General features: G+C 46.3%; 2 protein-coding genes and 1 non-coding gene across 4 annotated transcripts in view; 2 read left to right on the plus strand and 1 right to left on the minus strand.

The window, feature by feature from the left end:
• The window catches only part of MYH9 (myosin heavy chain 9), an 86297-nt gene extending 77458 nt beyond the window's left edge, over positions 1-8839 (minus strand). The window contains 1 exon segment of the mRNA XM_032492146.1: positions 8640-8839. The gene's annotated coding sequence lies outside the window, so the exon portion shown is untranslated.
• On the plus strand, positions 7057-8829 carry LOC116667510. 2 transcript variants are annotated; one of them, XR_004324318.1, is made up of 2 exons: positions 7057-7652; positions 7771-8829. XR_004324318.1 is itself a non-coding variant. In XM_032492147.1 (2 exons), exons 1-2 carry the CDS (start codon positions 7252-7254, stop codon positions 8067-8069), a joined length of 660 nt encoding a protein of 219 aa, XP_032348038.1. In that variant the 5' UTR covers positions 7057-7251; the 3' UTR covers positions 8070-8829. The 2 variants fall into 2 exon arrangements, 1 of the variants encoding a protein (XP_032348038.1); XM_032492147.1 differs by having other exon boundaries at positions 7057-7612.
• A 10822-nt stretch (positions 8840-19661) lies between the features above and the next one.
• LOC116667884 lies at positions 19662-19826 on the plus strand. The gene has a single exon (XR_004324937.1). It is a non-coding gene; the product is annotated as a U1 spliceosomal RNA (small nuclear RNA).
• Positions 19827-26696: the final 6870 nt, after the last annotated feature.

Genomic DNA, 26696 nt, shown 5'->3' on the forward strand with positions numbered 1-26696 from the left:
GAGACACCAATAGCTCCTGGAAACAAGGGCTCCCAGACTCCTTCCCCTCCTTATCCCCAGCACACAGCCTAGCACCCAGCACATACAGTAAGCTCTGAGGAGTGGTGAGTGGATGATGACAGATGGACGGATGAAGCAGGAAGGAATGCAAGTTTGCAAGTCGGCTGACGTCAGGAAAAGCCCACTACTGAGATAGTGGCAGGCCCTCTGGCTGGCTGGCTGGCTGGCTCCCAGTAAAGACCAGCCAGGCCCAGATCGCCAGCAGGCACAGCAACTGGGATTTATGCTGCCCTCCCTTAGGACACACCTTCCAACAGCTGAGGTTAAAGGTGGAGTCAGTAGCCAAGGCAACACCGTGAACTGGCAACCTCGCTCTGAGCAGCCAACTGCACAGGGAGCCCCATTCTGCTCCCTTCAGGAATTCTTGGCCACTGGCGAGAAAGGCAGCCTCGGGGACCAGTCCAGCCCCTCACTGTTAAGTGAGGCAAGGGCAAACCCAGGAGTGAAGGGCATCTGCAGGGTCACCCAGGGGTCTGGAGTCAGAGAGCCAGAGTCAGAATCTCTGCTCAGTCTCCTCATCTGTAAAATGGGGATAACTTCCTACCTCCTGGGAATGAGGGACAATTTAAGGGAGAGAATTCATGTGAAAGCACTAGCACAGTGCCTGGTACATAGCACGTGCTCAGGAAAACTTAATTCTTCCTATTATTGCTATAACTATTCCTGGCAGAGCTGGGATGTCAACCCAGACCTCCTGATTCCCAGGCCAGTGCCCTTCCACCAGAGTCTCTTCCTTCCTTCCCTGCCCACCTTCCCCATCTTCCCTCCTCCTCCAGGTGATTCTAACCCCCAGGAAGCCAGATGAAGACGCCCAGAAATCTCCACTCACTCAGGGTGGCACGAGCTGCCCCATGTCCCAGTGTCCCAACTCCCTAATAGAGGGTAAGGCTCCTCAGGCCAGGGACAGGGTCTCTGCCCTCATCCCCGCTGAAGCCCCAACAGGCCCAGAACAAGGCAGGCCACACAGCAGGAGCCCAAGGAGTCTCTGATGATTGCCTTGGCCAAGAAATCTGGGATCAATACCCTTATACCCAATAGTTGGCTCTTAAATATTAACAGACTAAAACTTTAAAATAGCTCCCAGCCACCAACTTTCTTACCCCAGAGATTCCCAAACAAGTACTTAGCATCCATGTTTTGCACAATGGAGAGATCACTAAATGGCATTCTAAAACTTTGGCTGCCTGGGCCTCCATGTCCCCAGGCTTACAGGCACAGGCACCAGTGAGACCTGAACTCCACTCATGCAACAAGGACGAGGGGTCAAGTCCATGCCTGGTGCCAGGGACAACCTGGGGATGGAGGGATGAAAAACCTCCCTCTGAACCCAGTCCAGAGGGTTCTAAAATCTTCTCCCCTATTCCAGCTCAGTTAGATTATGTCACCCAAACGGTTCCAAATGCCTCGTCTTTATGTTTATCAGACAGGAAGCTGCCTTCCCCAGCCAAGTGACTTAATGCAAAACACAGGAAACGCAGTGGCTTTTGAACAGACAACTCAAAATAGGGGTACCTCCGCAGCTTTGCAACAGCTTTTTTTAAATGCTTAAACCGGCTCAGATCGGCGACACAAGTTGAACTGTATGGTCTGGTAAGAAGAACGCAAAGGCTGCAAGCCTGGAAGACCTCAGCCTCCAAGCCCGGGGAAATCTTCTCGCAGGTTCCTCTGTCAACTTACTACCCCCTGTTATCAAGGGACAGGCTTGCTGGAGAAACTTAACATCTTTAAAACCTGAACATGTATCTCCTACCACCCGAGGACAGATGATGGAGGTGATGACCTGAAAGAGGGAGGAAGTGGAAGGGGAGGAGCACAAGACTTGGACCACTTGGCATAGATTTATACCCACGTGGCAGATGAGGAAACTGAGGCTCCAGCTGAACAGTCAGCAGGAGAAAAGGTGAGGGTCTGGCCCCCTGACCTGATCCCAAAGCTCCCGTTTTATTCCCTCTACGTGGGTTTTGTATTGAAAACACAACCAATCAATCACCCAACGTTAAATGATTTAAAATTACTAGAAATCAGGCCGGGCTGAAGGACGGTGAAAAGCTGGTGTGGCTCTCGGAATGGCCCACCGCACCGCCTGGCGCTGCCCCATGTGAAATATTGATTTTGAGCTGCAAGAATGTCAAACCAAAGTGGAACTGGCCAACTGGAAACAGTTCAGAGAAACCCCAAACACTTCCCACCTCGTTTCTTAACCCTTGGGCCCCTCCCCACCCCAAGAAAAGAAAAAGATTAAGGGTGTGGAAGAACAGACTCTTGAGGAAAGATTAAAGGAGCTAAGTATGTGTTGCTTGGCTAAACAGCGCATAAAGGCGAAGAAAGGCATGCTAACGGCTCAAAACACTTTTAAATGAGGCGACAAGATTCTGAGAGAAAGGCACTGGGGTTGAGTGAAACCAGGAGCCAAAGCCTTCTTCTACCAACTCACTCCTCTAGTGGGGGGTGGGGACCAGGGGAGGGGGCAAGTTAAAAATTGAATTATCCCTAAGATCCCTTCCAGCTCAGATATTCTATAATCATAAGTAAATTCAGTAGGGAAGATTGTACTGTCACTGTTGCTATTTCTTTTAAGCATCATTTAGAATTAAATCATCATCATTTACAGTTAAAATGGAAGGAAAAGAAAACCTAAGACGGAAGTACCCAAAGTAATATCCACGGAGGTGAGAGAGGGAGCTCGCCTCCCCAAGAGGCTCCCTGCTCCTCTGGGCAGTGAGGTAAGGACCATTAGGACCAAGGACCTCTGAGAGGGACTTGCAGGAAGGGGGTGGGGGGCGGAGATCAGCCGCACCTTCAACTTCCCTACCGGCTGCAGCCCAACCTGCCCAGGCAGGAAGCCACACCCTTTGGTGGCAACTTCCAGAAGGCTCTGCAAGGTTCCCTCCAGCCACAGTGGTGGGCTTGGCTTCTGGGCGGGGAGGTCCACTGGGCTCGAGAGAAGACAGATGCTGAGGTCCACTGTGAGAACTGGAGGGTCAGCCCTGAGCCAAAGGTCGGCCAGGAGCGTTCTCTGGGCCCGGGTGTGCTGGGTCCCCTCAGCTGCTGAATTACCTCAGGCTGGAGAAACCAGTTGGCAGAATGGGGGCCTGAGAAATTCCCACAGCAGCTTGCCTGCCTCAGTTACTTTTTAAAGAGGCATGCATCAGATGCACGGGGCCAGCTCCCCTCCCACATCCCAAATATTTGGTGCCATCAGAGCACAAGGGGCAGGTGGGGGCAGAGGGGACAGATACAGGCTGGCATCCAGCCTTCAAACCACCCGCCCATGTGGTGGCAGGCCCATTTTAGACCCAGGCTCATTTTATGTACTCATGCGTGACTCAGGCCATCTTTCCAGGAGGACCAGTGGCTGCTTGGCAGGGACACAGGCCTGCCTGCCTGCCTGCGACCCCAAAGGGGGCCTTCCACCTACTGGGTTACAGAGAAGAGCCAACTCGGAGGTGAGCAGAGCCTGCATCTTCTCCAGCACCCACATCGTGCCTGGGAAAGGGGGTCAGGAGCCTCCAATTCAAAACACATCAGTGATCATGTTTTCTCAAGAATTTGGGCTTTTCCAATGTTATTAGTACATAAAAACCACAGGCCAGATGTTAGAGGGACAACCAGAAATGGAATGCGTTGCAATGACCCCAAGTTTAAAAAGGAGGAGGACCCAAGAGAATAAAGGTCTGGTTTAGCCTTCTGGTCACGGTGGGCTCCCCAGGAAAGGACAGCGTGCAATTTGGAGCCAGGGGAACTGTGGGAAAGCTGGCAAAGGGGCTTCCCAAAATACTTTCCAGACACGTACTGTGGGCTTCTTTTTCTCGTACAGCAGAGAAAAAGCAATCATCTACCATTTTCCAGAATACAAAGTGGATCAGAGTAGACATTTGTTTAAAAGGGTTACTCTGGTGATAATATGACATCACGGAGAAGAAAACAGAGCTGAAAATGTTCCAACCACAAGAGCAACTCGGTCCATTTTTAAGACCCTTCCTCCTTCCCTGCACACAGTCAGCACTCAGTGTGAAATCTGGAATTGCAAGTAATACATTTAAAAGTGGAGACCTCTGGAATTGGCCAGCCAATGATTTATTTTCATAAATGATAAAACTAAGACATGTAACATTTTTTTTTCCTTTTAATGTTTTTTTTAAATTGAAGTATAGTCAGTTTACAATGTGTCAATCTCTGGTGTACAGCATAATCTTTCAGTCATACATATACATACATGTTAAATTTTTGACAATTTGAGGGCAACGCATGTAAAAAGGCATTTAGTGAGAAAGTAATGCTCACCTCAGATTCCTGCTTCCTGGGCCCTTTCTAGAGGTGGCCACTATCACCGTGGTTTCTTTGCACCCACAGTATGGAGGTGACACCACATTTCGCAAGAAAGAGAGCACCATATACACTACTCGGCATCTAGCTGTTTCCACTTACAATAGATCTTGGAGAGCAGACCCTTTTGGTGCCTATAGGTCAGGCTCAGTTTTTCAAGAGCTGCAAGGATTCCCACCATACAGCTGTGCCATGATTTATTTGACCCTCTTAATAGACAGCTAGCTTGTTTCCAGTCTTTTTCTATGACAATGCTGCAAAGAGTATCTTCGGACATTTCCTTTTGCACGTTTGTGTTTATCGACCAGGTTGAGTTCCTAGAAATCAGTCAGAAGGACTGTGCTTTGACAGCTACTGCCACACTACCTTTCAAGAGGAGGGTTGTTACAACTTAAGACTCCCATCCATAGGGCATGAGAGTGCCTGAGAAACTGAGGCATCTCAGAGAAGTTAAAATTACTGCAGTTTTTGTGGGAGGGAAAACTGTTTTTCTGCTTTATCAGTTTATTCAGATCACAGATATCACAAGATTATCAAGCACTGTGTTTTTAATAAAAGGTGAATCTGGGAATACTACTGAAAAATTAATAAGTAAAATTACAGCATTTTTCAGTTTCCCGAGCACTCTCGCATACAACTGGTGGGCACATAAACTGGTGTGATGATGTCTCTGTAGGGCGATACGGTACTTTCTACCAAAATCCAATGTTCCCCCAACCAGATCTGGAAGCCAGGTCTCCAGACACTAAAAACAGCGCTCTTTCCATGTCACCCTTTGACTCTCTCCTGGATCAAGGAACCCACGTTTCAGAACTAAAACTGCAGTTAGTTTGTGCTAACAAACTTGTGCCCGGGCCAGGGCCCTGAGACAAGGCTAGTGAGCACGAGCTTATCGCCAAGAGCATCCAAAGGCATCAGCAGATGCACCCTGGAACCACCTGTGTGTTTATCACGTAGTCCACGAGCCCTGCACACACACAAGCACACCTTTTTTTAGAATTAGAAAGAGCATGAGCTAAGAGCCAGGAAAACCCCTCCTCCCGTTTCCTCACTTGACAATCCAGGGAGTTAAGACTGATCACTTATATATTTTCCTTAAAACTTACACAGTCACTATATATCAGACCCTTTATAAGCCTTATTTCTTCTAGTTCGCACATCTAGCCCTGCAGGGTAGGTATCATGATCCCCGTATTACAGATGAGGACACTGAGGCTCAGGTCCTCATGTGACTTGCCTATAGTCAGTCTACAAGTGGCAGGGTCAGGATTTGAACTCTGCCAAGTGCCAAAGCTAAGGATCCCACTCTTTCCAGCTCTCCGGAAGAATGGGATTCTGTAAGTCACAGGAACACCACTTTCCAGGGGGTACCTGGGCTCCATTCCACTGTCACCAGAGGGCTTAAGCCCAGGGGCTCAGCACACCAAGGGTTAAGGCCAAGAGGCAGAGACTCTCTGGGGCTGCACAAAAGGGAAAATGCACTTCCTGCCCCTGCGGGCAGAGATGCTGTTTTCTGCTCAGCAAATTAGGACGTTTGTTTAATTAAGACGACACACAGATTTTGTTATTCTAAATATTTTTGGAACATGATGCTTGGGAGGAAGCTGTCAAGGCAAGGATTTTTTTTTCCCCTTTGCTTTGGATTTCTCTTTCTCCCCCTCCAAGAGAAGGGTAGGGCCAGGCTTGGAGGAAAACAACAGCAACCCCTCCTCTCCTTTTGAAATAAAGATGTCAAGCTGGTAAGGGCTGTCTTAAGTACTTTATGGAAGGATTAGCTAGAAGAGGAAGTGAAGAAAGCACAGCCAGCCTGGTTTCTAGCAATACCCTCCAACAGCCCACACAACAATGCAGCATTTTTTGAGTGTGCTTTTCTCCTTTTAAAAAGCTAACAGATCCTGGTTTTGTTTTTTCTGGAGCAAGACCGGGCAAAAGGCAGGCTGTGATTAACATGCATCCTTCATCCTGCAGGAGAGAAGTTGTCCCATCTCCAACCCCTTAGGTTAAAAAGTAAAAAAATAAAAAACAGAAAGCAAGGGCCCTGACCCTCTCTTTCCTCACCCCTCACGTGCCCCACAGAACACACCTCTCCGGCTGCCCTTCTGCAAACTGCCTGCTGATCCGAGCACCTGGATCTGCCCATGGGCACTGCCGGGACTTGCTGAATGTGAAAAGTTGAGCTTTTTGGTGTCACCCTGCAGCCATCTGGGGGGCACAGCGGCTCTCAAATTACACTGAGCAATCTCTTGACGTCTTTAATTACCCTTCAATTATCCACTAAATGAGTCCTCACTTTTCAACCCCGAATGCTGGCCTCAGTTTGCCAAACCTGCAATATCCTCCCTCCTGGAGGCAGCCTCCACAGACAGAAGTGGTCCCTCTCAGAGTCTCTTTGTCTCTCACATGCTTGGGACACTCATCACAGGCTGCCTTTGTATTTCAGTCCTTTGGCCACTATTTCCCCTGAGGACTGTAAACTCCTCGCTCTGCCCTCTGGGTTCTCCACAGGATGGGCTGGCTCCCTTCTCCCAATACCCATGACTCACCGTACCTTTCTGGGGTCTCTGTCATCTTCATCTCACATTAGAGTCATCAACAGATTTGTCCCAGCTCTCCCCTGGATGCCCAAGGGCAGGGGCCAGGTCTTACTCAACCTCACACCCCTACCATCACCTGGCAGAGTCCTTGGCACAGTGAAGCCAGTTAAATATTTGCTCAATTACACCTCTGCGTACCCTCCCCCATCCCTGGCAGCCTTGTATATAAACTGACTAATATTCATCAAGTGATTGTCTAAATAGGCCTTAAAGCAGCCTCACTCTTTACCAAAAAGGGAATAAACCACCCGGTAAGGTTACAGGCTCAGAAATGGCCACAGTGTTGCACGAAGGCGCTAAGGCTCTTCCCCTTCAACAGTTACTCAACAGTTACTTTGAAATCCTGTTAAACCCAGGAAAGGGTGCAGTGAACCGAGAAGTGGCTGAGCCTCTCAACTGCCCAGCGGAGAGAGCCTCCTGCCTCCAGGACCTGGGACTTCCCAGGAACCTTCCCCACACTGGCTGGGTGGAGCTGCAGACGGCAGCCCTGGCGCTCACCCTGCCCCCATCTCAAGACAGCCAGCAAACCTGGTTCAGGAGGGTACTCGGCCTCAGTTTGAAACAACGGAGCTGTCTAGAGGGATGGGAGGGGGTGCAGTCCCACCCTGGGCGTGGCTCCAGGACAACTTGGGGTGAGGACCCAGCGCAGGGAATTTGGCGCGGGGGAAGGGGGTAAGTAGAAAACCCCTGATCTAGCCCAAACAGGAACGATGCAATAGCCCAAGCCGGGTCCTAAAGGAGCAGGCCCCAGCTCTCCTTGCCCTTGCCCGCCCCATGGGGCCGCCCGCAGGTGCGGTGGAATCAGGTGCGCGCCGGGACCGCGGAGATGACTTCGGGCCTTCCCGAGCCTTTCTCTCCCGAAAAGCAGAAGTCAAAAGTCAAAGGGTGAGGGTCTGTAGGGGAGGAAGGGAGCCTTTCCTGCCTCGATCCCCGGTCCCTGCTGGGTCCCCCTTCTCCAAGCACCCACCCGCACCTCTCCCCGTCCCCCTCCTCCGCCGGGCCGATTGCAGCCGGGCGAATGAGGAAGTCGGGAGCAGAGGGCGGAAACTGAGCGAGCGCAATGTCTGCTGCCGGATTGTCCGATTCTGACTCAGGAGGACGTCCTGACAGCTGCCAAACGGTCCCTGGCTGCCCGTTACCTCCGTTTCGAAAACGCCCTGAAACTTCCAAAGGAGCCGCCACCCCGAGACCCCCACCCTACCCTCCCCGTTCATATGGGTCCAAGGGACAGAGACTCCCCGGAATGGGTTAAAAAGTTTGCCCAACTTGGGTACTGGGCGAGGCGAGGGCGGGGCGCGTGCTCCAGCAGCAGGGGGAGGTCGAGGCTCCCGGTGCTCGGCCCGCGGAGTGCGCCGGCGGGAGGTGGGGGGGGGGATGGAGGGTTTCCGGGGAGCGTCCGGCACCGAAGCCTTCCTCTGCTCCCCGAAGCCTCGCTTTCAGCGGCGCCTTCCCCGAGCGTCAGCGCAGGGGGCCTGGAACCCCACTGGGAAAGATGCATTGCCCCGGCCGGGCCTCGCCGCGTTCGCGCCCGCCCGCGCTGATCGCCGGCCGCGCGGAGGCCGAGAACCACACGTCGGCCCGCTCGCCCCAGACGCCGCACGTCCCGTCGCCGCCGCCCCCGCCCGCCCGGGGCGGGACACGCCGGTGGGGCTCGCTCACCTGAACCTGGATCTGCCCCGGGGAACAGGCGCTGCTTCTCCTGAGAGGGCTTTCTCGAGCGCTCAGGCGACGGCGGGGTGGGGCGAGCGCGCGAGGCGGGAGCTGCAGCAGGTCAGCCTCTCTCAGCCTTCGGTGCCCTGCCCAGGAACCGCGGTGATCTGCGCGCCTCACCGCACCCTGCTCGGCTCCTCGCCGCCTTCCCGCCCCGCCCTCTCAGCGCCCGCCCATTCTGAGACAAGCGCCGGCTGAGGGGCGGAGCCTGGAGAGATGGGCCCGCCCCCAGCTGTCTCTCCCACTCCAGCCCGCTTCTCGTCTTGATGGACCGACATCTTGACCTGTGGGAAGGTAGTGGGCGGAGTCCATGGGGCCTAGAGGGGTGGCCTCCATCTGCCCCCACCTCCACCCTCTCCACCTTCCCCGAGCTTCCTAGGCGGGAGCCCCGCCCCCTAGGGCGGGCCCAACCAGCAGCCAGGTTCCAGGAGGAGGATTGACACAGAGAGAATCCAACCAGAGGAGGAAACTCGCAGAGAGGTCCAGGCCGGGATTTTTGTGCATTGACTGGTCCCGGGCGAGGCTGGGCGGGAGCAAACTGGGAAGGTCCGGGATTCTGACACCCCGCCCCACGAGCTGTTTTCCCAGACCCATGTCATCCTACCAGAACAGATATTAAGGACCATATATGGGAAAAGTGCTATTTTATAGTTAAGATGGCTTGTAGGGGCGGACATGGACTCAGCCCCGGATCCGTTGTGGGCGCCCTGAGTTTGATTTCTGATCCTCTCTTTACAGCCGGCACGTTGCTGTCTTTCAACCTAAGACCTTTGCTCTGCCTGGAGTGCACTTCTGAGCCCCTCCTTACCTCCACGTGGTTAACTCGCACACTTCCTTTCACATATTTGTTACAAAATATTTTCTTGGAATTTTTTAAGTAGGCAAAGCTCATTTTTTGTTGTTACCGATCACAACGAGAGGATTTAAAATTTTTTAATTTTTAAAACAGTTTTTTACATTTTTAATCCATCTGGAAGTTATTTTGACTTTGGAGTGAGGAAGAAATCTAATGCAGTTTTTGTAATAGCCAGTTCTCTACATACCATTTTCAATGATTTTTGGTACCATCTTCATCACCTATGAAACTCTTTTGTTCTTAGATCTGTTTCTGAGTTTTATCCATTGATGTTTCTGTGTACTAGTTACACAATACTTTAAGGATAGTAGCATTATGATTTATTTTATATCTAAGAAGGCAAATTTCTCATTACTCTTTCCTTTTGAAATGTTCTTCCTATCATGACTAAACTACTCTTCCAAATGAATTTCAGAAAAAGTATGATCTAAAGGCAAGAGGAAACTAGAAAAAAGATTTTGCAATTCTGTGACAAAGAATTATTGTCAACAATATGTAAAGAGCTCTTCTACATCCGTAAGAAAACCCCCAAATACTCTAAAATAAAAGTGAGCAAATAAAGAACAGGCTATTTAAAAAGAAACATATAAATGGCCAGTAATTATGAAAAAAAATTAGACATCTGAAATGCAAACAAAACTACAAGAGATGCCATTTTTCACCTGTCAAATTAAAACAAATAAATAAATAAAGATATCCACTGTTAGCCAGGTTTAGAGATACAGGTGGAAAAGTAAATTGATCAGTTTTCTCTGATAATTAATCATAAAGTAACAATTGGAAAAGTGCACCAAAATGGATTTAAAAGTTCTTCTTTGCAACATCATTTATAGTTATTAAATGTTAGAAATAAATGTACACTATAAAAGATTGAATAAATTTTGATACATCCATAGGTTGAACAATACCTAGAAAGTCATTTAAAAAATGTAGATTTCTATTTGCTGATTTAAAACATAATAAATGAAGAAGAGCAAATTATAGAATGCTATTATAGCGGATTTCATTTATTTTTGTGTAATCTTTATATGTGTGTTATGTGTGTCTGGTGTGTGTGTGTACATGTGTGCATATATCAAAGAGAGAATGAGGTTTAAAAGGCATTATATCAAAGTATAAGTAAAGGGTATGTCTTGGCAGAGGATTATGACTGATTTTTTTTTTTCTTTTGCTTATCTGTATTTCAAACACGTATCTCACTTCCAGAATTTTTTCAAACATGTAAGGAGAAGACTCACGCTGATGTCATCTCTTCCAAAACTTCTATGACTCTCCAGTCTAGTCTGGTTAGGTGCCTCCTTTGTGCTGTCACATCATCTTGAGTTTATCTCTCTCACAGCATTTTCATCATCCATTGACTTACTGTTCCCTCTGCCCAGGCTGGGAGCTGCCTGAGGGCAGATAGGAAGTATGCCTTATTTGTCTCTGTGGACCCTGAACTAATACAAGGCTTGGCATCAAATGGTCCTTAATGGATGCTTGAACAGGACTCAGAGAGCATCTGTCTTCTTATCTGTAAAATGGATGTAATCACTGGGCCTTGCCCAGCCCGTAGGACTGTTGGGAGGAACACTGGAGAAGTGGGCCTGTAGGTGTTTTATAAACTGCTAAGGAGTGTACACTTACAACAGAGCATTATTGATAATGATCATGTCCATTTTCCTCATACTCCCCGCCTCCTAGCCCTACCCTCTCCGGGAAACTGAGGTCACTAAGAAGATGGAAGGCCTCTGTCAGCCAGGCTCTGAATTCTCTCCTCTCCAGCCTGGATGCTCCCCTGACTGAGGAAGCCCTCCTGCTTGCTGTCCAGCCTAACCTTTCCTCTATCTCCCAGAACCTGCACCCTTGATAATGTCTACTCCTGTAATGTTTTAGAAAAATACTTTATCGATCTTGTCTGAGTATTAAAATAGTATTATGGTTGATGGAGAAAATGCTCAAAAGAAAACAAAAATTACCCACAACCATACCACCACAATACAGCAACCATTAACACAGCTTGTTACTTGCTTTCAAATCTTTATACACACACACGTATTTAAAATCAAATTGAGAGATCCACATATATATGGTCATCTGATCTGTTACAAAGGTACCACTGCAAATGAGTGCAGAAAAGATGGTCTTTTTAATACATGATGCTAGGTCAATTGCATATGTACATGTGGGAACATGAATCTTGATCCCTACACTTACACTGTTGAGAGAAATAGTTCAGAATGGATCAGAGACCTAAGTGTGAAAACTAAACAACAAAACTTCTGGAAGAAAGCATGGGGAGGATGTCTTCATGACCTGGAAAGAAGCAAAAATTTCTTAAGACACAAAAAGTATAAATCATAAGAAAAGATTAAGGTGAACTCATTAAAATTAAGAACTTCACAAAAGGTATAAACCATAAGAAAAGATTGTTAAGTTGAACTTCATAAAATTAAGAACTTCTGTTCATCAAAAGATACATTTAAAACCTTTAATTAAAAAGAATATGAAAACTAATATATGTATGTATATGTATGCCTGGGACATTGTGCTATACACCAGAAATTGACACATTGTAACTGACTGTACTTCAATAAAAAAATGAAATTTAAAAAAAGATGTATTTAAGAAAGTGAAAAAATCAGACCTCAGGCTGGGAGAAAATATTTACAATACATGTATATATTGAAGGGTGTATATCCAGAATTTATCAAGAGCATCTATTTAAGAAAAAGACAGACAACACAATTTTTTTTAATGGGTAGACTTGAATGAGTCCTACAGAAAAAAGGATAACTAGCTAGTAAGCAAATGAAAAGGTGCTAAACAGCATTGGTTATCACAGAAGGCAAGTTAAAACCACAATGAGCTAGCACTATCCCCAACTAGAATGGCTGAAGTTAAGATACCAAGTGTTTGCAAAGATGGAGAGCTACTGAAACGCTCATAAATTGCTTGTGGGAATGTAAGTTTCTGCAACCACTTTGGGAAAGGGTTTGGCTGTACCTACTAAAGTTGAATGTACTTGTATAATCTATGATCAGCAATTCTGCTCTTAAGTATATACCCAGCAGAAATGAGTGCTCAGGCCTGACAAAGGCACTTACAGAAATGTTCGTAGCAGCTTCACATAGCCAAAAACTAGGAAGAGAAAACCCTGTCAATGGTACAATGGATAAATTGAGTCTGTTCTTACAGTGGACCACCATACAGAAATAAAAAACACCGGATTAGTGTTATGTTTAAAAAACACAGTGACTCAAATATCCATGAACTGATGAGTGGGTAAACAAAATGTGGTATATTCCTACAATGGCATATTACTCGGCAATAAAAAGGAATGAAATACTAACACCTGTTACAACATAGATAACCCTTGAGAACACTATGCTGAGTGAAAGGAGCCAGTCACAGAAGACCACACAGTATACAATGTCATGCATATGAAATGTCCAGAATAGGCATATCTATAGAGATAGAAAACAGATTAGTGGTTGCCAGAGGCTGAGGGGAGGGAAGAATAGGAATTTACTGCTAGTGGGTGTAAGGGTTTTTTGGTTTGTTTTGTTTTGTTTTTTTCTGAGACAATGAGAATCTTCTGCAATCAGATAATAGGGGTGGTTGGCCAACTCTGTGACTATACTAAATAAAACCCACTGAATTGTTTAGTTTAAAGGGATGAACATCTTGGTACATGATTTATATCTTAATTAAGCTGTTGTGTGTGTGTTTTTTTTTTTAATGGATGAATCTCATAGACACCCCATTGAGTGAAAGAGTTTAGCTACAAAAAGAAAAGTAAATATTGTATGATTCCATTTTTGTGAAGTCCCAAAACAGATAAAATTAATCTCTAAGAGAAGCTGGAGTGGAGGTTCCCCTCGAAGAGAGTTGGTGAATGGGAGAGGAACGAGGAGTACAGGAGTGTTCTAATCCTGATCTAGTTGGTGGTTACACTGGGTCTACACATGTAAAATTCACTGACGTGTACCCTTAAGATTCGTGTGCTGTACTGATGGTAAATTACACTTCGAGAAAAAAGGAAAATCACAAAATAAATTAGAGCAAAATGTAAACAACGGGCAAGGATGGATAAAAGGTATATGGGAGTCCTTTGTACTATTCTTGTAGTTTTCCTTAACTCGGTAATTATATAAAATTAAAAGTGACAAATAACATAAAAAATAAAAGTTAAATCATACTGTATACATAGTTTTGTGTTTCTGCTAACTATTTTTCTCTTCATCCTCTTGGCCGCTCATCTGCTTATAAACATACTTGGGGATTTCTCTGTCTTAAAAACAAACCAGAAAAAGCTTTATCCAAAGTATACAAAGAACTCTTAAAACTCAACAATAAGAAGACAAACAACATGATTATAAAGCAAGACAAAGACCTGCACAGGAGAAGATATACAGAGGGCTAATAAGCATATGGAAAGGTGCTCCACATCATATGGCATCAGAGAAATGCAAATTAAAACAATAATAAGCCACCACTATACACCTATTAGAATGGCCCAAAAATCCAGAACACTGACAACACCAAATGCTGGTGAGGGTGTGGAGCAACTGGGACTCTTGTTGATTGCTGATGGGTATGCAAAGCCACTTTGGAGGACAAGCGTGGTAGGTTTCTGACAAAACTAAACATACTCTCACCATACGGCCCAGCACTTGTGCTCCTGGATATTTATACAAAGGAGCTGAAAACTTATGTACACCCAAAAACCTGCACACAAGATGTCTACTGCAGCATTATTCATAATTGCAAAATGTGAAAACAACCAAGATGTCCTTCTGTAGGTGAATGGATACATAAACTGTTGTCCACCCAGACAGTGAAGCATTAGTGCTACAAATAAATAAACTCTTGGGCCATGAAAAGACATGGAGGAAGCTTAAACAGGTATTACTGAGTGAAAGATACCAATATGAAAAAGACTGCATACTATGTGATTCCAGCTATATGACATTCTGGTAAAGGCAAAACTATGAAGAAAGTAAAAAGATTAGTGGCTGTCAGGGGGTTGTGGGGAGAGGGAGGGCCAAAAAGACAGAGCACAGAGGATTTTTAGGGCAGTGAAAACACTCTGATACTCTCACGGTAGGTACATTCCTCGTTCTCCCCTCCCACTCATCAGCCAATTTCTCCAAAAAGTGAGCCTTAATTCACAGCATCTGCATCAGGCCCCAGCTACCTCACCTTGGGCCCCTCCCTTTCCCTGAAACTGCTCCTCGGCGGTCCACAGGCTGAATGCCTCACTCGGGTCTTGCCTTCCTAGACAGCATTTGAAATTGCTCAACATCCCCTCCTCCCAACACAGACTTCCCAGAAACTTCCCAGAGGGACTGGTTGCCTTTCCTGTCCTCCCTTCCATGATTGGTCCCTAGCCCAGGGTGGACGCTCCACTGGAATGCCCAGGTTTGGGCTACATCTGTTTGCTGAAGGCAGTGTTTCTTCCAATTGTTTGGTACCAGTCTTATATCTGTTGTTAACCATTTTTAATAGCATCTCTACCAGAGGCTCATATTTATTGAGTGATTCACCATGTGGCAGGCACTTTGCTAAGTGCTTTGTTTAAACATCATCTCATTTAAGCCTCACAATGACATCGTAAGGTTAGATATGAATATTATCCCCATTTTACAGATGAGGAAGTGGAGGCTCAGAGAAATTAAGTGACTTGCCAAGTTCACACAGCTACTAAGTGGTGGGGCCAGAGTTCAGCCCATGTCGGTGGAGCTTTAGAGCCCACATGCCACAGACTACATCCCAGTGCCTGCTGTTTTCAGCCCTCTTCTTCTCCTCCTAAATCTGTACCCTCTTTCCTGAGCTTTTAACCCACTCCTCCACTTTCAAATATGATACCCATGGACTTTCAAATCCATCTCTCCAACCCCAGCCTCTTCCTGATGGTCAGCCTTTTTTTTCTTCCCAGTTTGTTTTTATTGTGGTAGAATACGTACATGACATAAAATTCACCATCTTAAATCATGTTTAAGTGTATGGTTCAGCAGCATTAAGGACATTTCTATTGTACAACCATCACTGCTATCCGTCTCCAAAATTCTTTCCATCTTGCAAAACTGAAACTCTGTACCCACCGAACAATAACTCCCCATCCTCCTATCCTGCTCCACCCCACCTCCTGGAAAACCATAATTCCACTTCCTGTCTCTACGAGTTTGTCTACTCTAGGTCCATCACTTATGTAAGTGGGACCACGCAGTATTTGTCTTTGTGTGACTCGCTTATTTCACCTGGCATAATGTCCTCAACTTTCATCCATGTTGTACCACGTGTCAGAATTTCCTTCTTTTTTTAATGTTGAATAATATTCTACTGTATGCACAGACCACATTTTGCTTATCCATTCATCCACTGATGGATATTTGGTTTGCTTCCACATTTTAGCTATTGTGACTAATATTGCTATGAACATGGATGCACAAATCTCTTCTCTTTTCAATTCTTTTGGATGAGTGCTCAGAGGAAGAGTTGCTGGATCATATGGCTATACTGTTTTTAATTTTTTAGGAAGACTAAATTGTTTTTCATAACGTCTATACATTTTACCTTCACACCAACGATGCACAAGGATTCCAATTTGTTCACATCCTCTCTTCTACTTGTTATTTTCTGTAATTAAAAAAAAAAGTATTGTCATCAAAGAAGATTATGCAACAGGAAAACAGATGAAAGGTTTTTGCTTTTGATAATAGCCATTTTAACTGGGTATAAAATGGTATTTCCTTGTGGTTTTGATTTGCATTTCCCTGATGGTTAGTGAGGTTGAGCATCTTTTCATGTGCTTATTGGCCATTTGTCTATCTTTTTGGAGAAATGTCTATTCAAGTCCTTTGCCCATTTTGGGATCAAATTGTTTGGGGTTTTTTTGTTGATGAGTTGTAGGAGTTCTCTGTATATTCTGGATATTAATCCCTTATCAGATACATGATTTGCAAGTATTTCCTCCTAATCTCTGTGTTGCCTTTTTACTCTGCTGATAGTGTTTTCTGATGCATAAAAGGTTTTTTTCCATGAAATCCAATTTGCCTATTTTTCCTTTTGTTGTATGTGGCCTTCAGTCTTTTTTTTTTAATCCACACAATTTTTTATGCTAAAAATAATACATCCTAGACTAAATATAGGAAATCTTGGGAAGGATATATAAGAAGTAACACCGACTGTTCTTAGAAGAACTGGGTGTCTGGGAAATAGGGGTGGGAGAATTTTCACTGAGAAAAACCTTTATAGCTCTTAAATTTAGACTTGTATAATGTATTATCTATTTAAATAAATCAAATATAAAAATACATCCTAAATTTCAGGGAAATATATTCAATATTTTGTAGTAATCTATAATGGGAAAGAATCTGAAAAAGAATATTTATTTGTGTATGTATAGCTGAGTCATGAAACACCTGAACAGTTTCATTGTCCATCAACTTTACTTCAATAAAAGTTTTAAAAAATGCCAAAATTAACATATAAATATAAAATAATACATCCTCATTTTTAAAACTTTTATTTTTCCTTTCTTTTGGGGGGAGGGAGGTAATTAGGTTTATTTATTTATTTGGAGGTACTGGGTGTTGAACCCAAGACCTTCTGTATGCTAAGTAGGCACTCTACCACTGAGCTATGCCCTGCCCACCTCATCCCCATTTTTTTAAAGTTAGAAAATGTTTTAAAGCGTGAAGAAAAGCATCGAGATCACTTCCAGTTTTATTACCCAAGATTCTTGGTCTTTTTCCCCTATTGTTCAGTTGTCTAACGATGTGGTTCTTGCCAAACCTGTCTGCACACCTGACTCCCAGCTCTGCTCACGTTGCCAGCCTCTTCAGGCCAACCAGACTCAAACCCAGAGGCCTCCCCCATGCCCTTGTCCTTTCTTGTCCCTCACTCCCCTCACCACCACCTTACCCAGTCTCCCTTTCCTTCTCCCTGGCATCTCATTGGTCTCTGGCCCTTGGCCCTGCCTCCTCTCCTCCAGACCTTGACCCGAGCTTCCCAGCAGGACCCTCCCTGACTTCCACTGGTATTTTCTGCATCCTGAGACCGAGGTCCTGAAGCCCAGCTATGCGTATCAGCTCAGCACAGACTTACTGAACCCTTACTCTGTGCCAGGCATGGAGCTGAGCACTTGGCACATACATTGCCTCATTCCATCCTCATCTCAGTCTATTGATGTGGCTACTATTAACCTCCCACATCTTCCAGATGAGGAATCTGAGGCTCAGGGGAGTCGAGTCATTTGCCCAAGATTATACTAGCTCCCTCAGGGCCGAGTGACAACACTGTGGTTATTGTCAGTTCAGTACTCTCAACAGCCCAGTCGTCATGACTTTTTTCCCCTCATTTTACAGAGGAGATAACTGGGGCACAGAATGTTAAGTAGCTTGATCAAGGTCGTTCAGCTAATATAGGTAGTGAGGCTGAGAATTGAACCTAGGTACACTCACTGCACAAAATCCAAAACCTCTCAATCGGCTGCATCATCTCGGTAGACTCAGCCCAGACCCTCAATGAGCTGAGACTACATCCTGCCCTTCTCTGGCCAAAAACCTTTGCAGTGCTTTCCTTGTGAAGCCCAGACTCCTAGGTGGATCTCCTGGGCTTCACTGCAATTATCTCCAGCCTCCTGATAAGGCCTGTCACCCCTTGATCCTCTGCAGGGGATCTACCCCCCAAGCAGCAGCAGCTCACTGTGCTCTGAATCTGCCCACTCTACGAACTGGCCACTGTCACACCACTGCTTTCGTACCTTCTGTGACCATTCTGCCCACTGACCCCGACTCATCCAGCAAGACCCCGACCCCCCCTCAGGACCATTCCCCTCCCTCTGACCTGTGGCATCCTCTGCCGACATTTCTGCTCCTTCCGCCTGGGTCACAATCCAGACTCTGCCACCTACAGAAACTGTCTGTGCCTCAGTGTCCTCTTTTGTAAAAGGGAAGTGATGACAGTCCTTTAGAAACTTCGGTTGTTGTGAGGATGCAACGACATTGTATGTGTCAAACACCGACAAGCGTCAGCACAGAGTAAGTGCCAAAGGGTGTTTGCTATTATGATGCTGATCCTGCGTCTTCCTTTATTACTTCCTCTAGGAGGTTCATTTTTATTCCCCATGTATTTCTGGAGGGTATATCATCTTCCAGACCCTGTGCCAGGTGTGAGGTCTGGTGATGGACCACTTGCAATCTCTGCCCCGAAGATGCTCTGGTGCTAACAGAATAGCCCGGTAAGTGCGTAAGTGCGGTGAAGGGTAAGCACTGCAGGGGTGCTGTCAGGGCAGAAGGGGGGCGTCTCGGTGAAAGGGGAGGAGAAGGTCATTCTGGGCAGGAAACCTGGACCCGAGGCCCAGTGGAGAGGAGATACATACTGTGCAGGACTCTGAGCAGCTCAGTGTCTGGGTGGGAAGGGTCAAGGAGGCAGGAGGGGTAGGAAGGGGCAAGGACCTGCCGCAGAAACTGAGGTCCTTGGACGGGCAGCCTGGCAGCACCAGCCTCACCTGGGAGCTTGTTATAAGTCTCAGGACCCAGCGCAGACCACGGACTCCAATCTGCATGCTAACAAGCCCCCTAGGGAGTTTGCATCCTCTTAAAGTGGGGCAAATGCTGGACTAATCAGAAGGTGTCCTGTGGTCCTGCTGAGGAGTTTCCACTCCATCGGACCTCGGAAACCCTGGGGAGATTCTCATTAAATCAATATCTCAGGCGGCGGATCCTGAGCACCTCTATTTTACACATTTGTTACACATTCGGCAAATGATTACTGAGCACAGGCCATGCCTTCTTCTTCCCTGGAATGGCACTCAGGGCCCCTCTCTTAGCATGCACTCAACAAACATCGTTCCGTGAATCTGGTGCACTGGCTCCCAAGTGCTCATTTACATTTTCGGCCCCGAGCCCACCCTAGTCTCCATGCCGTCACTCAAAGAGCCACACTTAGCAGTGAGGGTATAGTTCAAGTGGTAGAGTGCATGCTTAGCATGCACAAAGTCCTGGGCTCAATCCCCAGTACTGCCTCTAAAAATAAATAAATAAGCCTAATTACCTCCCCGCCCCCAAAAAAACTAAATGAAAAAAGAAAAAGTTAAAAATAAAATGCTGTTGTGGGCAAAGAAAAAAAAACTTACCTGGCAGGGGAGACACCATGATCACAAAGGTGGTTTTCCCAGGGGCGAGGCTTACCCATTGTACTCCGGACGTGCTGACCCCTGTGATGTCCCCCAAGGTGGGAAACTTGACTGCATGATTTGTGGTAGTGGGGGACCACGTTTGTGTGTTCCCCTTAAAAAAAAAATCCACACTTCCTCCCTTCCTCTTGCAGCTTTGAGGGTGGTGACTCCTTCAGGAGGCCTCTCAGATGCTCCCACCTGGTACAGAGGTCCTCCTCTCTGCTCCCATAGCATCCTGGGCTCATTTCTATCATAGCACCCTCTGGCCGCCTCCAAACAAGGAGCCAGGAGCTTCCTATGCGCAGATCAATGCTTCGTTTGTGCCTGTACACCCAGGATCTGGCATGGTGAAATGTTTGTGGAGTGAATGAACAAATAAATAAGCTAATAAAAATTAAAATACGAAGAGATGTGAAAGCAAGACACCAACGCTAGATAATACAGTTATTCATCTGTGCTTGTCCCCTGGTGTCTTTCCAGAGATGGGTGCTGGACAATAAATAAATAACCATGCTTCTGTTTTTCTTAAGAGCTTTCGTGGGATATAATTCACATACCTTTCACCCATTTAAGGTGTACAATTCAGTGGTTCTAAGTACAATCACAGGGTTGTGCAATCCTCACCGCTGTTTAATTCCGGAACATTTTCACCACTCCAAAGGAGCCCCTTATCTACTAGCAGCCACTCCCTATGTCTCCCAACCTCCTCCCCCTGCCCTCGGCAACCACAAATCTACTGTCTGTCTCTAGAGATGTGCCTATTCGGGACATTTCATATAGATGGAATCAATCATACAATGTGTGGTCCTTTGTGTCTGGCTTCTTTCACTTATCACGAGTGTTCAAGGTTCATTTATGCTGTAACATGTATCCTCACTTCATTCGTTCTGTCGCTGAATGATAGTCCACTGGACAGATGTACCACGTTTTGTTCATTCACTCATCAGACGACAATGCAGGTTGCATGCAGGTTTATAGCACTGAGCTTTTGCAACAGGATTTTTATGCCGCCTCACTTCATCTTAACACTTATCATTTAAGGAAGCTTGTGTTTATTTCCATATTGCAGGTGAGTAAACTGAGGCTAGAATGAGCAGTTGTGACTTGCCAGAGATCACAGGCTACTAAGTGGCAGAGCTATAACTCGAAGCCCTTTTCTCTGCCCCATTCTGCCACCCCCTACAACCCACTTTATGTCACGTTTCTCTTTCCCTCTATAAAGGCGCTCTTCAAGGCATCCACTGTGCCCTTGGGTACACAGAGGTTTGGATGTATGCTCAGGGAGGGTGTTAAGCCTTTATCTGATCTAGAGTTATAAGCCAAAGGTCTGCCCTCCTTCCAGCCTCAGTGTAGAGAGGCCACTTCTGGATCCTGGATGTGGGTGGGGGATGTGGTAGTCAGGAGGGGACCATGATCCGGGAGTACGTGACCTCGCTGTCTACCCTGTAGAAAGGGGCCTCTCAGACCTTCAGGTGGCTGCTTCCTTCTGCTTACCGTGCTCCTTCCTCTCCAGCCATAAAGAACTTCAAACACGCCTCTTTTTAGTACTTGTCACACTGTCACACAGTTCTTTATCTGGCTGCTCCCCAAAACCTGTGAGCACAGACATGAAGGGTCTTAATCATCTTAGTATCACAGCAACTGAAACTTAAGAGGATCTGGGCCAGTGCTGGTGGGATGAATGGGTCTTCCGTGTTTTAATAATAACGCCTCTCATCAATTGCATGCTCACTGTAAGACATTTTATCCAGGCAACAACCCTGGGGAGTGGTGTTTAATCTTCTCACAGAAGAAGAATCAGAGACTCGGAAAGGTAAAGTTTACAAGGCCAAAGACTCATAGACAGTAAGAGACAAAGTGGGGATTTAAATTTAGATGCTTTTTACCATCAGTGGGCCCCTCTTAGGGAAAGTGTGAATTTAGATCAGGCCTTTGGGAGTGGATGATTTAAAAAAAAAAAAAAAAGGGCAAGGTTGCTCAAAGTTTCTCAAATGCTCCTCGCCTGTGATCTCAATTATTAGATCCCACTTCAGGTCTCAAGAAAGACCAGCTCAGAGAGGTTAAGCCACAACCAAAAACACACAGCATAGTGGGAGGACCAGCGCTCAAGGCCAGGCCTGCTAGTTTCCAAGGGCAAGCTGGCTTCTGCACAGCACAGTTGCTGTATGTTTATTCCACGCTGCATTGCTTAAAGGGAAGTCTCAGTTTCCATTGAGAAGCTTTAAAAGGAAATGAAGAAATCCAAGTATGGGAGAAACTAGAACCCTGATGCCTCATCACCGGTGAAATTGTAAAATGGGGCAGCTAGTTTGGAAAACAGTGCGGCAGTTCCTCAAAGGATGGAACAGAGAGTTACCCTCCGACCTAGAAATTCCACTCCTAGGTTTATACCTAAGAGAAACAAAATACATTCGCACAAAAACCTACACACGGATGTCCATCGATGTTCATAGCAGCATTACTGATGATAGCCAAAAAAAGGGAAACAACTCAGATGTCCATGAGCTGATAAATCTCTCAACAAAATGTGGCGTTCCGCACAATGGGTGCTGTTGGACAAGAGAAAGGAACGGAGCTCTGATACATGTTACAACATGGATGAACCTTGGAAACACGATGCTCAGTGAAGGAAGCCAGACTCGAAAGGTCACATATTGTATGATTCCATTCACATGAAATACCCAGAATAGGCAAATCTATGGAGTCAGAAAGCAGATGGGTGGTTGCCTGGGGGGCTGAGGGGAGAGGGGAAAAGGGAGTGGCTGCTAGTGGGTATGGGGTTTCTTTTAGGGGATGATGGAAATGTTCTGGAATTAGATAGTGGTGATGGTTGCACAACTCTGTGACTACACTAAAAACCACTGAGTTGTATGCTTTAATGGGGGGGGGGGATAGCTCAGTGGGAGAGCGCATGCTTAGCATGCACAAGGTCCTGGGTTCAACCCCCAGTACCTCCATTAAAAATTAAATAAATAAATAAACCTAATTACCCCCCCCAAATAAAGCAATTAAAGGGTGAATTTTATATCAATAAAGCTGTTATTTAAAAAAGAATAAAAATAAATAAAAATGAAGTGACCTCTGCCTCAGAGACAGGTATTTGAAGGCACCCTGGTGATGGAGCATGGCCCCCGCAGCCAAGCGTGGCATGTTTGACTCCGTGTGGGAGTGTCCCTTAGCCTCTTTTCCCTGCAAGAGTGCATTCTTAACATACGGTCTCATGGTACTTCTGTGTGGCAAGGGACTTTACAGTCATAATGGATCCCTTGCTGGGAGGTCAGGCCACGTGGGGTGAAGTCCATTCCAAGGTGGAGAAGCCATCTTAGCTGCCCAGCCCAGCTGGGTGGTGACAGAGGCAGGTGACGTTACAGGATTTCAGCCATTTGGAGCCAAGGCCACCTGACCCCCGTTGTGAAGCAGTTGGGATATCAAGGCAGGCCCCCCGGATCTGGCACGCAAACACCTGGGTTTGAATCTCAGCTCCACCACCTCCTAGCTGGTTGGCCTAGAGCAGTTTCTCAACCACCCGGAACCAACATTTGCTTACCTGAGAGAATGAGGGGGATGAACCCCAGCTCAGAGGACACTGAGAGGACCCTGGCTTTTCAAATTCTAAGTCTGCCGAACCCAACAGTTTCAGTATGCCCTGGGAGCTTGTTTGAAATGCAGAATCTCGGGCCCCACCCCTGATCTGCTGAGTCAGAATCTTCATCTTAACATCGCACTCAGGGAATTCGGATCCAGCAAAGTTTGAGAAGCACTGATGCAAATTAAATGAGATTATGTAGGTAAAAACCTGGGCCAGTGCCTGGCACACCACAGGTGCCGCACACGTAGATTATGGTATCTTATTGTTATGTAGAAAAGAGGACTGGATGGGTTCCAGCTCTGCCACCTCCTCGCTGTGTGATCTTCAGTTAGTCACTTGACTATTCTGGGCCTCAGTGCTGCCATGCCCCGTCTATCTCACAAGACTGTTTTGAGGAGGCTCATCTGATAAAAATTTGTGGGAAAGTGCTTTACAGATGCGGCCTAAGTGTAGACATGGTTCTCTTGGCCAAAGTGGAGAGAGTGACTCCTGAGATTCTGGAGATAAGAAAATGTTCGATGCTATGCTGAGACACCCAGCAGATGATCAAAGACCCTGGAAGAAAGGGAAGAGGGACTGAGGAAGCATTACTCTTGCCCAAGAGAAGCCCCTTCACCTCAGAGACATTTAACCAAAGGAAGTGGAGACAAAACCATAAAGTTCTTAGGCAAGAAAGGAAGGTGCCAGCAAACGGGGGAGGCGGAGACTCCCAGCTTCGTGCCTCCTGGTAAACAGAGGGCAAAGGTTTCCAACTACTAGAAGCACCAGTGCAGGGGACAGGTAAACAGTCCTCCAGTAAATGCCAGTGTCTGGGTTTGAGGTGATCTCCAGGGAGCTGGAAATTCCCCCTCTGCTTAGAGCCCCTCCCTCAGCAGCTCCGCGTGGCCTTTAGAAGGGCAGTAACCACTGATGTTTACATGCACCAGGCTTTTTCTGAGAACATTTCCTTACAGTCCCGCCTGTGAGCCCCACAACAGCCCTATGAGGTAGGTCTCTCTAGATTCTCCACGTTACAAACGAGGCTATTGAAACACAGACAGGTTGAGTGACTTGACCAATATCACAGAGCTAATAGTGGTGGAACCGGGCTTCAAGCCCAGGACATCTGACTTTAGGGTCCCCATTTTTAGCAACCCTTCTACTGCCTTTTTTTTTTTTTTTTTTTTGATTAAGACTTTATTTTTTAGAGCATCACCAAGTTCATGGAAAAACTGAGGGGAAGGTACAGCTATTTCCCACATACCCTTTGCCCCCACGTATGTATAGCCTCCCCATTATCAAAGTCCCCCACCAGAGTGGTTGGACCTGGCGACTTATAAGAAATACTTATTTGGTCATTCAGATAACCAAAAGATACTTCTCATATATATTTGGCTTTCATCCACGGTTCCTGGCTCACAGCTCTTAAAACACTTAGAATTTCCCAAGTGAAGAGGCCAACAAATGTGTCTTTTGTCATGACTTTTGGACCCCACCTAAGGATGGGGACTGGTTGTCACTGGAGCCCACCTTGTGATTAGAGGATTGGAACTTTCTGTCCTAGCTCCCCGATCGCTGGGAAGAAGAGAGGGACTGGAGGTTGAATCAGTCTACCAGTGACCAATGAGTTAATCAAGCATGGGTTTGTAATGAAGCCTCTGTAAAACTCCAAACGACAGGGTTCAGAGAGCTGTTGGGAAACTCATGGAGGGTGACATGTTCAGAGAAAGTATGGAAATTATGCACCCAGGGAACCCATATCCTGCCCTGGGCACCTCTGCCATCTGGTTGTTCCTGAATTATATCCTTTTATAATAAACCAGTGATCTAGTGACTGAACAGCTTTCCCGAGTTCTGGGAGCCACTCTAGCAAACTAACTGAACCCAAGGAGGGGGTCATTGGAACCTCCCATTTATAGCTAGTTGGTCAGAAGTACAGGTGACAACCTGGAGTTGGGGCTGGTGTCTAAAGTGGGTGAAGAGGCTAGTCTTGTAAGACTGAGCCCTTAACCTGTGGGATTGGACACTATCTCCAGGTAGGTAGTGTGAGAATTGAGTTGAATTATAGGGCATCCAGCTGGTATGCAGAGCAGTGCTTGTAAGTGTGGGGAGACACACACACACACACACACACACACACACACACACACACACACGGGATTGGTGACTAGAACCCTTTCTAGCGGTACATTTGTTATAATTGACGAACCTACATTGATACATCATAATCACCCCAAATCCATAGTTTACACTGGGGTTCACTCTTGGTGTTATATATTCTGTGGGTTTGGACAAATACATAATGACATGTATCCATCATTATAGTATCATACAGTGTTTTCACTGCCCTAAAAACCCTCTGAGCTCCAGCTATTCATCCCTCCCTCCTCGAACTTTCCCCAAATCCTTTTCAGATTGGCTTCTTTCACTTGGTAATAATGCATTTAAAGTTCCTCCATGTCTTTTCAGAGCTTGATAGCTCATTTCTTTTCAGAAATAATATTCCATCGTCTGGAGGTTTTGCAGTTGATTTATCTGTTCATCTACAGAAGGATATCTTGGTTGCTTCCAAGTGTTGGCAATTATGGATAAAGCTGCTATAAACATCCAGGTGAACGTAGGTTTTTCACTTCTACTGCTTTTTAGTCTGGAGAGGGAGATGGTAGGTAGAGGCTGGCCTGAGAGTCACCTGGCAGAGGGATCCAGGCTGGAGACGGTCTTCTAGGACCCTCCTCAAGATCTCGTCATTGTCACAGTAACAAGAACTACGTATCCAGCAGTCTTGTTAATAGCATCGGTCCAGCATGGAGGTCTGAGGGCCCGGGGTCACTGAACAACTCCAGGTGTGCTGCTGGACTCATTACATTCCAATAGCAACCCTGCATGTGGCAGATCGCTACAGGCCAGATGCTACCACAGGCGTTTTACCCAAGGCAGTGTCCAAAAAACAGCATTTTTAGAGTTTTTGGGTTTTACCCTCAACCCACTGTAAGAAATACATTTTATAATACAAATACTCTCATAAAAATGAAACACATGTCCCCCCAGTACTCTGATACCTTCTAATCTATTTCATTTTTTAAAATTCTAGTCATAACATTGACTTCATGGCACACTAATGGAATTCTATGGAGTCTGTAGCTTTTGGCAAGTCACTGAAGTCCTGGAGGCCACCAGGCACACCTCAAAATGCTGTCATGAGTAGCATGTGAGGTAAGGTTTGTAAATAGTTGAACCCAGGACCTAGTTCACAGTTAGGGATCAAGAAATGGTGGCTCTGATCCCACAGTCAAGAGTCAAAAACAAGATGAAAGTCAGAATCAGGCTCTCTTTCTGGCAATTCCATGCCACATTTCCAGAGAAGCTTAACTCATTGGGTGTGGCTTCCAAAGGTTGTGCTACTGGTTACAGCTCAGT

This window comes from Camelus ferus, chromosome 12 (assembly GCF_009834535.1).
Source record: "Camelus ferus isolate YT-003-E chromosome 12, BCGSAC_Cfer_1.0, whole genome shotgun sequence".
Lineage (NCBI taxonomy): Eukaryota > Metazoa > Chordata > Mammalia > Artiodactyla > Camelidae > Camelus > Camelus ferus.

Bases quoted from the DNA above. Each gene is read 5' to 3' on its own strand.
- LOC116667510 (XM_032492147.1), top strand. From the start codon at position 7,252: ATGGCCACAGTGTTGCACGAAGGCGCTAAGGCTCTTCCCCTTCAACAG. The intron at 7,613-7,770 runs GTGAGGACCCAG...GGCCGCCCGCAG, and splicing joins TGGCTCCAGGACAACTTGGG to GTGCGGTGGAATCAGGTGCG.